The sequence below is a fragment of the Bolinopsis microptera genome, chromosome 1, assembly GCF_026151205.1.
Source record: "Bolinopsis microptera isolate Bmic1 chromosome 1, MBARI_Bmic_1.0, whole genome shotgun sequence".
In the NCBI taxonomy this organism is placed as follows: Eukaryota; Metazoa; Ctenophora; class Tentaculata; order Lobata; family Bolinopsidae; genus Bolinopsis; species Bolinopsis microptera.
The window spans coordinates 11804740-11819447 of NC_087072.1; the positions used below are offsets into that span (position 1 = coordinate 11804740).

Sequence of the window (14708 nt, forward strand, 5' to 3'; positions counted from 1 at the left end):
TTATGGCTGTGTAATACAATTTGGCGTGAATATACACCAACTACTAGTATTGTCCAGTGCCCGGGTTCAGTGACTTTGCTTACATCTGGTTTAGTTTGCGAAACTAGTTCCTTACATCTGTTCTCGTTATCGTTTGTTTGTGATTCCCAACTTTGGATGGGTCTACTGACAGTAGGGTTGTGATAAGGTTGATGTCTGGCACTTCATTTCTCCTTGATTAGGGACAGGCTTACAGATATCACCGTCTGAAAAGTAGGAACTTGTCGCTAAACCCTCGTAGCGGTGTTTCCCATGTTGGTGAATACTGGGACTTAGGGCTCTGTAAGGTACCTAGCAGAGCCTATACCTGTAATGACAATAACAATAGTGCCCGAGATTGTCAGTATTACGTTCAATTAACACTATAAAAGTATAAACACTGATAAACACGGTGTGAATTGCTAAGGGTCGCACAAGGCCATCTTATTGGATTACCACGATCACGTGTTCATTAAAAATTGTTGTCATTGGATACCACAACCACCACGTGGTGATCTCGAGATCGTCTGGACTTTTTAATTTTTCTGAGAGAAAAATTCCAAAATTTCATGTATGTACTAGAGTTGTACCCGAGTACAGTGTTTGTGTGTTTAATGCTTAGTATTCGTGCTGAGGAAGAATGTTAATTATCATCGTTACTCTCCAAGAAACATAGTCTAGTCTCCACGCTCTCAGTATTCTAGCTCTTTTGGCGTACCGGTATCTCTCTAACCTACCGGTACTCTAGCTCTCATTACGTACGGTTCCACACGGTACTGATATTTTTTCCCCGATTTAGTGCCCGTGCTGACACCTATGTAATATGTACTGTACAGCGTGTTGTTGAGCTTGAGTTGGTGAGCTCTAGTTGAGGTTGTAGCGTTCCCATGGCCGGCTAATCAGGTGAAGACGTGACCGATCTTGTGTTTCACTCTCCAACAGAGTCGTGTCAACTTCCTCTCAATCTCACTCAACACTCTACATTTGATGATCACCACGTTTCCTGGTGTTGACAAGTTTTCCCAAACTGATTAGACCCGATCTCTGGTTCCCATGGTTTCAGGAAGGCGTCAAGTGGCCATCATAATTCAAGAGTGTTGGCACCCGAGTAGCAATTCATTTCCGAGAGTTTGTCGTTTCTTTTGTTTTGCTTCGTTCTTGTTTCTGGGAACTGTTTCTCTCAACCCCCTATGTAACATATGTATAGTTATACTAACTAAGTGCCATTATATCCATTTGCCATTCAGACTTTGAAAATCTTTCCCACGTTTGAGGGTCGCTCTGGCAAGCATAGGCGTCCGATGCAATATCAATACTGAACTCTCCTATAACAAGCAGACTGGGCACTTTTCTGGGTTTTGTCCAGTCGTCCTGATCCACGTGCAGTACACTTCCAAGTTCTCTCAAAATTTTCCCAAACGTTCAATTTAATCAGCGATGGGGTGGCGTTTTAGTCGAATCTAACAGCAATGATAGCAAGAGCAAATCTAACAGTAGTAGTGACGGCTCAGCCAATACGCCCAGCCTCCTGATTGATTGCTTAATCAAGGCTCGTATTTAATTAGGAGGGTATGGGAGAAAACTGATACATGGTTTTATAGGTGCTATATCAAGCAGTGACAGCAGTCCCTCGCACAGTTCATCTTTTTTGTCTTCTCGCATGTTCTCAGAAAGTCCTTCAATGCTCTTGACCTGATTAGCTGTCTACAGCTCGCGTAGTTTCTTTGAAGAAAAGTTATGATTTGAGATTTCTCAGAGATTGCCCAATTAAATCTGGTATCCCGTCAAATCACCAAGTTTATCAATAACAACCATTCCGAAAGTAGAAGGAGCGGAAACATATTTGCAAGTGCAGTAAATGTGTTTCCAACCCGAATACCCAGCCTATATTAGCAGAATGTAAGGCTGGGAAGCGCTAAAAGGGAAGTAAGCCCGCACTTCTAGGGAAGCCAAATTTCGTCATTAAAGGTGAAGCCGAGGTCCACAGCTGAGTTTCACCATCGTAAACCAGATAATTTTAGTTCCGATGGGCTGGCCAATGAGCGCGTGAAACAGCCTGCACTACGGATGTGCCTAAACGCGTGGCTCTGATTGGGAGTCAGCTGAGCGTGTGTGAGGGCGAGTGCTGCGCAGGATATGCTTCAGTTGCATGGTTTTCTCCCTTTGCGAAGCCCCTAAAACTGCCGAGAAGACTACCAAGTCCCTTCTTCGTTCATTTGCGTTGCTATGGTTACAGCTAAAATCGTCCCAGGAAAGAGTCCGGTGTTTTTATTTTCAAACTCGTTAGTACAGTTTCGTTGCAATTTTATAAGGGTTCCGGAGCAGACCTTTCTAAGCCATAGTAGTCCAGATATCATTACTTTTGGATGCATAATTATATGGTTCCGAAGTGAACCCAGAACACTTTGAGAAGCCTTTCGTGTATCACCTGCTAAGTGAGCCTGAGTGTGTTCGCATATGATGAGGTTTCAAGGGTTAAAACATACTTTCCAGCACAGACCTGCCATTACATAGGATGGCTTCGGTTTCACATTCGGGGTGAATCTATAGCTGTGTGAGTACAGCAGATTCCAAACAAGCTAGAATTAGAAAAGTAGAGTTCTACTGGTGATATAATCATGTAATCATAATGGTAAACAGCTGATATGTATCCGGGTAACTTGCCAAGTTCTGCACTCCGCAGGTGTAATACTGTAATATGAGGGATACTTTGATAAGCCTGCCTCCCGATTAAACATATCGTCTAAACGTGATCTGAGTGATATTTTAATAAGAGTGAATGGCAGTTGCAGACAAGTGGAATTGGCAGCCGGATATTAGATTAAGATTGCTAGGCTAAAGTCTTACCCCCAGTCCCTGGCGACCCCTAGTACCTGACACTTGTAACACGAACCCAAGTATTAGCCCCTTTTCAAGTTCTTTTTAATCTCAGGTTTAACAAGGTTTGCACCTTTACTTTACTAAGTAGACAGTCCTAGAAGTAGCGTGTAAGTTGCGTAAGAGTGAGCGAGGTGTGAGGTAGTAAATCTTAGATCGTACACTAATTTAAGTGTTAGCTCTTGTCTGAGGTTTATCTATATCCCGCTCTGTTATACTGTCAAAGTGCTAATGCTTTAAAGCCCAGGTTTTATCAACGGCTCGTCGGTAAAATTACAATTTGAGAAGCTTCTGTTGGTCTCCATTAGTGCCTTTATTACAACCTCTCTCCCGTCTTGTGCGCATAATTTGAGTGGATTTTGCTTCAACAACCATCAGGTAACTTCGCTTTAATGGCGATTTGATCAAATAGGAAGCCTACAAAAGACAAACATTAATCTCGAAGTGATAGATCTCACATCATTGGCAAAAACGCTATGTTTGTAAACTCCACCATACGGGTGAAGCCTTTTAAGATTCTAAGTTAGTCTCGCTTCAATAGTGCTAGAAGAATTGAGTACGAAAAAGTACGGTTAGCGACAAAATCGGCGCGTGGCTCGGCTCAACTTACAGGATCTAACCTCGGGGATCTGACATAGTGTCTGACCCAATAAAAGTGCTCTAAATCTGCCGAACAAATTCCTCTTTGGCGTTGCTAAGTGAGTTCCTCGTTGCTAAGTTGGTTCCCCATAACTATTCATGCTAACGCAGTACACCCTCCCCAGCAATGATAGCTATGGAAAGCGCATTTTCGCCCTGTTTTTCGGCGTACGTTACCTCTTACTCCAACCCGGTGCACAACTATGGGCTGCCCACCAACTCCCAGCAACCCACACAGGTAATTGCTACATTTAAGTTTCACTTATTTTCAACGTGAAAGTTTAATTGCGAACTATTTTGCACTTTGCAGCATGGTTTTCACTGATTCTAGAGTAGGAAAAAAATTGTAAAATTTCCGCACTTATCTTTTTGTGTGAAAATGGGTCACTTTTTCTGAGTGTATTTTATCACACGTATTGGTGTGCTATTTAGGCAGACGGTTGCCCAATTTTTGTACCTGGGTTTTAGGTTCAGCCGACGGTGTCGACATGATAACGCCTTATTGTTATCGAGAGTGATTTGTTCAAATCAGAACGGTTAGGGTCCAGACATACGGGATTAAGGGAATAGGCCGCACTCACCAAATACAGACGAAGTGCTGTTAATAGGTTTAATTACGGCTAATGCTATATTACGGCTATATTACGCCTTGAAGCCAGCAAAGTAGGACCCGGCCTATAGTCTTATCTAGGGTCATATTCACCTTTCACAGGGGCGTGTGATGTTTTTAGCAACCCAGCCTAGTCTATACAGTTGTAAGAGTTCTAGATCTAGATCTTAGTTAGGCGTTGAGAAGCTGTGATTTCCGTGCGGGGTAGCGTTATTACAAGCATCGCTATTAATTAACAATCAGAGAACAAATTAAACTCAAGGCTGACAAAATGAAGCCTTACAGTGAGACTCTGTTATTAGCATGTCTGAAAATATCCAGTTTATATTATCGAGCGTTTAGTACTACGAGTAAAGAGCAATTACAAGCAGTTAGCTGGTTATCAGAAGGGAAGGTTCTCCCTCTCTTCATCACACCCTTTAGACAAGATTCTTTCGACTTCTCCAAAACGCCTTTACGACTAATTTACCCCTCTTTTGTAGCAGACAACAGCTTGAATAACACTAAAAATTGACTCAATCAATAGCTAACTTCCAATATTTCAGCCCTTTTCGCCTTGTGGCCTACGTCAATCCTTTGAGAAGTTGACGAGCCCGGATGTTTTGAGCAAGTATGTAGGCCGAGGAGGACACCCCACGGCCCCCAACGTAGCAACACCCCACCTGCCCGCCACCCAGGGACCGGACATGGAACAGCCCGGAGTGTGGCTCTCGGACTCCTCCTGGTACTCCAGAGTCATGAGTACTGATAATTCCAGGTAAACATGATAATTCTAGCTAAACAGAGGGTGTCAGTAACACCTTCCCGTATTAAGACTTCCTTTTAAATCCCTAGAACTGGTTGCTTCGACAGTTCATCGGCGTTAATGAGCTTCAAAATCAATCTGTAAACTTCCGGATATATTAATCTTCATTACACTTAAACTGCATCTAGACGTATATTAAATAGTGACCACGCGAACTAGTCAACAAATCTCTTTTCTTGTAGACAATGCCTCTAACAGTGTGAATTGTGCAGGTACTACAGACAAGGTATGGACCTGCCCCCACCACCTCAGAGCGCTGGTTGCATGGATCAGCTGGAGTTGTACCGAAGAGGTAAGATAGCACTGTCAACAACTAGAGTGTTCCGTTAACACGATCACTCACTGTACTGCAATAAGATCATAATTTAGCAGGGGTCTGACTTGTAACTTACGACATAGGGTAGCCTTACATGTACAATGATGGGGCTCGATAGTATGCAGTCCATATACTAATACTTCCTCCTTTTCAGGTATCGGAGCGGAGGCGCATATCCCGGCCCCGCCGCCTGTTTCATCCCAACACCACGGTACACCCCCTCACTCCTGTATCACCGCCCAATCCCTGCCACCAATCCCCGAGGCACTCCCTCATTTCTCCGTCAACCAGGACAACAAGTGAGTTAAAGTGAATTACGTCTTGCGAACTTGCCACCGCCAGGACGCTCATTTACTTATATTTTACAAGTGTTTCATACTGTAGAAATATTTTAGTAAAATACAGTATTTTTGGTGGGTGTTTTTGAACAGCTCTCCTGCTGTGTGGAGCCGTCTGGTCTAAGGCAATTGTGTAGAGATTATGATATCGTGAAGATTTCGTCAACATTGAAATATACTGGACATATGTCAACACCTTTAGTATAGTAACCATGGTAACATGTTACTATAGTAACATAGCGATATTCCGTTTAACTTCGTACCAAGCGAATTTCTCAAATTCCGACTAAAACTGCGATTAAAATAGACAGACGTGCGCGGCTTTTTGTTTTGCCGAGTTTGATCCGTTAAAATGAGATGAAATATGTAGGGGGTTAATGGAGCGAGCACACGTGAATAAAGAGTCGAGTGAGGTATGTTGACAGGCCTGGCACCAGAGTGTCGCGCAGCCGTCAACAATCCTCCCTGATAACGGGCCGGACTGTGCGACTCATGCACCATATCTAATAGCCCAACACGAGCCCTAATATTTAGTGGATACCTCTCACAATATGGGGGTTATTTTAAACGGCGAGGGGACCGGGGGACGAGGCTTCTGAAACGACACGGACCAGGAGCTGGAGGAATTAGAGGACGAGAAAACATAGGAATATTGATTGTAGTTAGAATCAGGGAATTCTGGCATTCTTCTACCTATTAGGTCATAAATGTGTCAATACTTCATTTGGTAGATGCCTGAGTAATCAAAAATAGAATGAAGGGATCTTAAGAAGTCGAAAAGAGCCGTTTCCAATCAGAGGTCAAGTGAGCGGTATTCTCTATATCTATAACTGTAACTGAGTGCGGCTAACTGAGCCAGAGCATCATCAGTTGAACGCTGGTACACAGTTGGTACACCACTAGAGCTTAGAGAATGATATTGTAGATGTTGTATATTAGGACGCAATGAAACTACCGGACCACGATGTATGGGGACTTGCCACCCCATGGCAACATTAAAATATGTCGACTCTGTTACATCGTTTCCTGTTAATATAAAAACTCCTGTTAATATAAAACTCCGTTACATGTTTTGTTGGCTCATTTTGAATGTTTTGGGAATTCTATCGTCTGCCACAGTGTAAGCTCATAGTTGAATTGAACTGACAGGTGAAGCTATATTGATGAAGGAGCGGGGGTGGACAGGTGAAGCTATATTGATGCTAGGAGTGAAATAGGTGCATGGCGGGTTGCTCATAGAAATAAGAGACGCTAGCAATAAGGAGAACAAAGGGAACGAAGTACTTTTAATAGAGCCCATCTTATAGACTTCCACTATTAGCTGTTTCAATTAATAGTTCACATTTAGGAGCCCTGTAATAGTTCGCATTTAGGAGCCCTGTAATCGATAAAGCAATATATTCAGAACAGTTAGGTTTATCAGTGAGGCAAGCACAGACCTGGGGTTTGCGCGGCATGTGACTTACGGTCGGTTAATGTGACTGGTATCACGGCAGTTTACTTACAGTGCCCGTAAGTCTAAGTGCAACCATCCCCGCAAAGAGCGCAGGGGCTTAATTTAGAGCTGATTTAGGGCTTTAGGACCAACCTTGACAGTCAACTCGACTCTTCAGTCTAGACACCAAATATGTCAACTTCATTCCACTTAGAGAACGCGCCAATAAGCACTGCAATAGTTTCCTGATGAAACACCGATAACTTTTGTTTGCTAAATAGGGGATCACATAGTGTATTTACTACAAATCCCACTCATTATATATTATCATAGTCCTCAGAAGCTGTTATGCATGCTTGCTAATTGAACTGAACTTTTCATGCTTCGTGAAAATGAGATAATTCAGTCAAAAAGTATGTGATAATGGATTCAAACCCTACAAATCCATTCTAACGCTAAGTACCTCCAATTCATTACGAATCCCGTCATGATTTAACAGCATACTAGGTTATATGGTTTTATCATCCCGTATCTCCTGGGATGATATAAATGTTCCATTTTAAGTTTTCGGACAGTTACTCCTATATCCCTGTAGACTGAGTTTTAAAAAGTTTCAACGTCTCAAAAGTATTCGGTGAGTAGGAATAGACACCCTTCAACACATGCTGCGTTACACACACCAGCCTTACCTGTCACGTGGTGTAGAAATTGGACTTGTTAATGTGAGGAGTCTGAGACTTATCGCAATTCTGCCATCCAACACCAGCCTCCGTCACGGTGCACAAATGCAGGCCAGCCATTGGTTCCGGAGGGATTTAACGGCCTGGGATTGGTAGAGGTGGTGTCAGCCAGCGCCGCAGGAGTCAGCATATAATTCTCGTCACGTGGCCCCGTAACAAAACAGCACGTGTCCATTATAGCGGAGACATAAAACAATTCATACTTCTATTCAGTCATTTCCAGGAATAATAACATTCAATTCATTCAGTACCTTATTTGACACGCTATTTTTGGAAAAAATTAAACAGCCGAAAGGAAGTATGGAGGGTTAAACAGGTGGCCCAGGTCATGAGCCGGATCCGTGTCATTGCCTGGTACCAAAGATCCGCTGCGGACATTTAAACATATCCGGCAACTAACTCACAGCATCACCGAGACCGGCCCTCCGTGAACAAATGAACACGGCTTTTTAACTACGCACAGGAATGCTCGCTAACAGACTGGAGCAGCATGACCGACCTTTTGAGTGACAACACCCTCATCAACATCCTGATATCACCCTGGTCTGCCTTAAAGATAACACTCTCATTAATATCCTGATATCACCTGATCTTCAAGATAACACCCTAACTGATATCCCGATATCACCTGATCTTCAAGATAAAACCCTCACTAATATCACCGTGATCTGCCTTCAAGATAAAAACCCTCATTAACATCCAATCTCCCCCAGTATGCCTTCAGGATATCAAGATAACACCCTCTCTAACATCCCAATCTCCCTCAGGTCTGCCTTCAAGAGCACAACAGCTGATCTGAAGATGAACTTGTGTTACCTGTGCGGCAAGACGTACGCGAGACCAAGCACCCTGAAGACACATATGAGGACCCACTCGGGGGAAAAACCCTATAAATGTGATACCTGTAACAAGGGGTTCTCTCAAGCAGCCAACCTCACCGCTCATGTCAGGACCCACACTGGAGACAAACCTTTCAGGTGAGATTAAACATTTCGTAATTAATATTGATGTTGTTACTGGACAGACGACACATTCTTTGTAGGTAACCCCCGCGGTAGATTGCAACTTCTGTTGTAACTATCTATTAAACACCTGTTAAAACGACAAGACAAGGACGACTCATGTAAAAAAGCCATGAAAATTCACTTTGGTTAGGTCTTCTGTTTCCTTCTTTACAAGAGAATTTATCCGTGCTAATGCCCGAGTCGGCATGAGTTGTAGGTAACACATAGTGTACTCGCTATGTAACATGCTTTATTACACATGCCAGGCCGATGTGTCATTGTGTCAGGTTCTAAATCTACATTTCCATTTCGTGCCACTCAGTTAGAACCGACTCACAACTCCCTTCTAATTTTATGACTATATAAGGAAACAATTTATTGATCGTCCTTTGAGCAGACTCAAAATACTCAACTGATGCCCGTGCAGTGGCGTAACGAGGCCCTTCACTGTGCCCATGACGGAAGTTTACGTCTTTACCAGCTACTTTGCTTCTAAAAAGTAAAATTAGAATGATACAAATATTTCAAACGTGAGTTTGGAATTAAGGTTCCCAATTGATGTCCATGCGAACACTTTCTTGACGCCAGCTAGCTGATCTAAGGAACATAAGTCAAAGGGATAGAATTTTACCCTTCAGCTACTAGACTAGCTATGTGCCTTTGTAGTTTGTATATTTTAATGCCTTTGTGTCAAGACCACGGCTGACTAGTTGTCAAAATTTAAATTTTTTCAAATTGCTTGCTCTGAGCAGAATTTTTCCCACCAACAACATGGAAAATAAAATGAGTAAATACAATTAATTGAACTGGCCAACAGATTTAGTGTTTTATTGAATATAAAGAGATTTTGATTGGTCCATGAGCCCACTCCTGACTGGTCTACTAGCTAACCCACAACTAAATAGAGCTAGATCCGCACTACCATAACAACTAGGACATTATATATCTTCTAAGCTTGAGAAGCCGTATGCTGAGCGCTAGAAACCTTGTAAATTGTTTTTATTGTTCAGCAATAACTTGTTAATGTACCACCGAATCCTTACTATATTCCGCTCTCTCCTCCTAAATTGGTAACATCCTAGGGTTCCCTCCCAACCCGGGCTCCATATTAAAACAGATTACAAGTGGTTGAAAACCACGTGTTTTCTGAGAACTGCAAGGTTTCACCTACTCTATTAATTCTAGTTAATTCAGTGCACGCGTCACACCTCAACCCTCAAGCAGTGCCTGTCTATGCAGAGACAAAGCCATACTTTCAGGGAGTCCAGGGAGAAATTTAATAGTCAGCGACCTGATAATGGCTTGAATAGAAGGTAAACTGAACGCTGAGCATTCCCCTGAGTATTGCAGAGTGAGCAGCGACCAGTTTTGCTATCCACTGTGATGTTGTAGCGTGAGAACTGATATCCATTACTTACGGCGCGGTGGAGTCACAATTTCTACACTAACTAGTCCGGGATATTTGAGCACTGAGACTAAGAAGGCTGGTGTTTATCATCACATTTACACTCTGACGAGGAAGTCAATAGTGAACACTCCCCAATGCTTTGAACATATAGTAACTCAGACAGCCTTAAGGCGGACAGTAAACCTATCACTATTCTCTTGCCCTGGTTACAGTAAACCTATCACTATTCTCTTGCCCTGGTTATAGCTCAAGTAGGAGTTTTGTTAGACTCTGGAGCTCTAATCTTGCAAGATTAATCCTTCGATTACCATTAGAAAGTTAGCCAATAATAAAGCAGCAAATAATTCTTATCTGATACTACCAGACTCCCAAATTAGCCATGACTTAGAGTTCAACACCTGAGAACATGGCAGTAAACCTCGCTGCTACCAATAGTCAAGTAGTCTGCAAGCAGATTATATTCAGCTCCGCACGTGCAATCAGCACGTGCAAACAGCCCTTAAAACAGAATTAAAAAGTGCAGGCTTCACCCGGATAGGGCTCGAGATTGGTTAATGAATTTAAATTGGAATAGTGTAGCTGGCTGCTTCACCAACAACTACCACTCTGGTAACCAATGAGGAGACAGAGGGGAGGAAGAGCTAATGATTAAGTGAGCTACTTGTGGGTGGCGTGCCACGTGCAACAACTACAGGAATGAAGGGTCGCTATGGAGATGCACGTGTAGATTGGCTGATATGACAGTGTCACGAGGAGGTTGTGAGATCTGTAACACATGACGGTGTGATCCACAGCAACCCCGGCCTTCACATGCTGACACAGAGTTTCCCCGTATCAACAAGTCCTGACTGTTGGTGCCACCTCGCTCTATCAGTGCTGGTACTTCTCAGCTACTTCCCCAACACGGCTATATACCCACTGAGGATCTTGTGGGAACAGCTATTGGTGACATTATCGGTTGTTAAACATATTTCCCGAGCAAGGAATGCACGTACTGGTAGTAGGTACTGGTTAGTGCGGTGTTACAGCACTGCTGGTGATACTCACCGCCTGACCTGAGAAACAGACAACTTTTAAAAGGGAACTTTTGAAGATGACCTACAGTTTCAAATGTGGCATGAAGCATTACGGCTATATCCGAATATAGCGGGGATATGCTTCTATTAATAGTTTTAGCTGTCCTGAAGTAGTCTACAGAGAGAATGATAACCCGGCACTGCAACTTCTGTTGGAAACTGTTTGAAGTAGCAGGACAATGGTTAGGGTTAACAGTTAGGGTTACTCTGGTTAAGAGGGTAATCATTCAGCGCAACAGGAACGAGGCACATTTCTACTTTTACTGTACGAATAGTCGGACTTCTAAATTAGACCATTGATAAGTTAGAATTAACGTATTTGAGAGCGTTAACATATTTTGAAGCTTTTTTCAGACACTAGATCAGTACGCCCCGTGTCTAGAAGCGACATCACGTGCCATAATTCAATTACTGAGGAAAATTATTTGAAAATAAATACGATAAATCTTATCAAAGACCTTTGGTTAAAATGCTAGATTCACAAATAACATATCTCTGAGCTTCTCCAGATTCTAGTTGCTGAATATTCAGTTAATGTTTGACGAGATGTACATATTATTGTTGATGCCTACTTGTACTTTAGGAGCCCGGAACTATGGAATTAATTGATGATTATTTGCGAGTAGAGCGTATAGACAAGTGTAATCGGGCGAGAAATTAGTTGTCATATAGCATTCTACACGTGATATATAACACTGAGAATAATAACAGGGATATTTGTACTTTAACCAATAAAGGTTTTCAGAGACCAGCTTTAAATTCCATTGAAATTCTAATACCAGCCAGGTGTTTAAAATGATAATGAAAATTCTAATAATCTGAAATGTGGTATTCAGTATTGTCTTGTTTCATTGTTGCATAATGAAAGGTAGTGCGAATTAGCCTCGCACCAGGCACACGATGGCGAGGTCATTGAGCCCGCCACTACAGAAGCCTTATCAAGTCTAGTATGGATACTCAGCGGGTACGTAGTGCGATACTCAGCGGTCACTAACACAATTACTGTTCGGTTATCGGTTTCTTTCTTTAGAAGGGTTCACACGGTCCCTGGGTATTGTGCATGATCGCGTCCAGACGCGTCCAGGTTAGGGACTAGGTTCATGTGAACTCAGAGTTATGTGAAATAAGAGTCCTGTACAAATAGCAGTTATCTACAACTAGAGGTGAGAAGGTGATGAAGTCTCACTTACAGTCACAGATCTTTAGTTTACAAAAAAAGCGCTGTTCAAATAGGATTTACAAACGGTTTCCCACAGACTTGAAAATTGGCTCGCGACATGTGTCCGATATATTGGAACCATTAATAATAAGCGATAACATTGGACAACGCCTACAATAATACGTGCTAGACATCATAATGATAGCGAGGAAATCTTCCAAAACATTCTGACAGCCACAAACTGGACTGATGTAGAATATACGACAATTCTTACTTAAAATGACTATTGAAATGTTTTTCTTTACCGTTGACAACAGTTTTAATAACGCGTAACTGTTTCAGGTGCCCAGTGTGTGACAGAAGGTTCTCCCAATCCTCCTCTGTAACCACCCACATGAGGACACACTCTGGGGAGCGTCCCTACAAGTGCAAGGTAAACTAAACTTACATTATACTACAACATTTCCTCAACTAGTTTTAGAGATCTTTGTACTAAAAAACAGAATATTTGATTGAACAATACAGTAATACTTATTAAGTATAACAAAGAAGGAGAATACAATGCTTTTCTCCTGTATTAAACAAGAGTTATAATCCTTTATTATAATCCTCTTAACCCTGCAGGTTTGTCACAAGGCCTTCAGCGATACCTCCACACTTACTAAACACATACGGGTACACAGCGGGGAAAAACCTTACCGGTGTACCGTCTGTCACTTACGGTGAGTTGAAATAGAAATAGGGTGGAGGTGATTAACTCAGTATTACCATGGTAACTAGCAGTGTTACTATGGTAACACTGGTGATTAACTCAGTATTACCATTGTGTTGTATTTTCAATAACATGATTGATTTAATAACAAGTAATCAACTGTTAATTAACTGTCCTTCTAACCACACATTCACTCCAGGTTCAGCCAAAGTGGCAACCTAAACAGACACATGCGGACCCACAAGGAGCAGAATGGGACCCACCAAGGCCCCTACGTCACTAAGGACCTGTCCCGATCAGTGAGCCCCTACCTCCCTGACCCCACCAGACTCAGGGACTGGACTAAAGAGGGCCCCAAAATCTACTGAGCAACTTATTCCTGGTACTCCAGACAACGCACCGATATTCATGTGACAAAGAGAGCACTTGTTAGATGATCACCCCCACCAAGGAAAGGTCCATTTTTATCTAGGCTTACCAAATGTTGTGGAGGTCCTTGATTGTAGCCAGATAGGAGCCGATAACGAAATCGCCATGGACAACAATTAACTGATAACGTTAAGTTAACTGATAACGAGGACTAAAACAAACTGTGACTTATTATTGTAATAACTTTGTAGTATAACGTATTTGTTTTTATTTTATGGTTAATTATGACTAGAATAGTTAATAATTATAAAAGTGTATTCTTGTTTTGTTAACTTAGATAATAACTTTTAAATATTGACAGTTTAATGTGTGTATAACTTTGTACCCTTATCAAGTAGCAGAGTAGTTCAGTGCATTCTAAATACCTCCCTCTGCAAGCAATCCCTCCCTCCGCAAGCAACCCTCCCTTATCAAGTAGCAGAGTAGCTCAGTGTCAGTGCATTCTAAATACCTCCCTCTGCAAGCAATCCCTCCCTTATCAAGTAGCAGAGTAGTTCAGTGTCAGTGCATTCTATCTCCCTCCCTCTGCAAGCAATCCCTCCCTCCGCAAGCAACCCTTCATTATCAAGTAGCAGAGTGGCTCAGTACATTCTAACTCCCTCCCTCTGCAAGCAATCCCTCCCTCTGCAAGCAATCCCTCCCTTATCAAGTAGCAGAGTAGCTCAGTGCATTCTATCTCCGTCCCTCTGCAAGCAATCCCTCCCTCCGCAAGCAACCCTTCATTATCAAGTAGCAGAGTAGTTCAGTGTCAGTGCATTCTATCTCCCTCCCTCTGCAAGCAATCCCTCCCTCCGCAAGCAACCCTTCATTATCAAGTCGCAGAGTGGCTCAGTACATTCTAACTCCCTCCCTCTGCAAGCAATCCCTCCCTCCGCAAGCAATCCCTCCCTTATCAAGTAGCAGAGTAGCTCAGTGCATTCTAACTCCCTCCCTCCGCAAGCAACCTCCCTCCGCAAGACTGCCCAGTTTAGCAGGCTTGTCACATGTCAGTTAGCTGGCACGCTGGGGTGGGCGCCTCACGACTGGCCGCGTGTCTCTCCCTTCTTAGTGGGCTGAGTCTTGCAAACCTAATTGAAAGGTTAAATCCTATAATTGATAAACGGCGGTGTTGATCCTTCAAAATACGGGCTGCTGTTGTATGG

At 42.7% G+C, this 14708-nt stretch overlaps 3 protein-coding genes across 6 annotated transcripts in view; 1 reads left to right on the plus strand and 2 right to left on the minus strand.

The window, feature by feature from the left end:
- Positions 1 to 14708, minus strand: part of LOC134826659 (probable NADH dehydrogenase [ubiquinone] 1 alpha subcomplex subunit 12) — a 76053-nt gene that overhangs the window by 32363 nt on the left and 28982 nt on the right. The window lies entirely within an intron of this gene.
- LOC134826628 (peroxisomal ATPase PEX1-like) overlaps positions 1 to 14708 on the minus strand; it is a 66246-nt gene that overhangs the window by 25794 nt on the left and 25744 nt on the right. The window lies entirely within an intron of this gene.
- Positions 568 to 13870, plus strand: LOC134813325 (protein glass-like). Its single transcript, XM_063821023.1, has 8 exons — positions 568 to 3772; positions 4690 to 4901; positions 5162 to 5241; positions 5420 to 5564; positions 8546 to 8755; positions 12768 to 12858; positions 13050 to 13147; positions 13337 to 13870. Exons 1-8 carry the CDS (start codon positions 3662 to 3664, stop codon positions 13503 to 13505), a joined length of 1116 nt encoding a protein of 371 aa, XP_063677093.1. The 5' UTR covers positions 568 to 3661; the 3' UTR covers positions 13506 to 13870.

Excerpts from the sequence above, each read along its gene's own strand:
- LOC134813325 (XM_063821023.1), top strand. The coding sequence starts at position 3,662 with ATGATAGCTATGGAAAGCGCATTTTCGCCCTGTTTTTCGGCGTACGTT. Across the intron at positions 3,773-4,689 it reads ACTCCCAGCAACCCACACAG|CCCTTTTCGCCTTGTGGCCT; the intron begins GTAATTGCTACA and ends CCAATATTTCAG. Across the intron at positions 4,902-5,161 it reads ATGAGTACTGATAATTCCAG|GTACTACAGACAAGGTATGG; the intron begins GTAAACATGATA and ends TGAATTGTGCAG.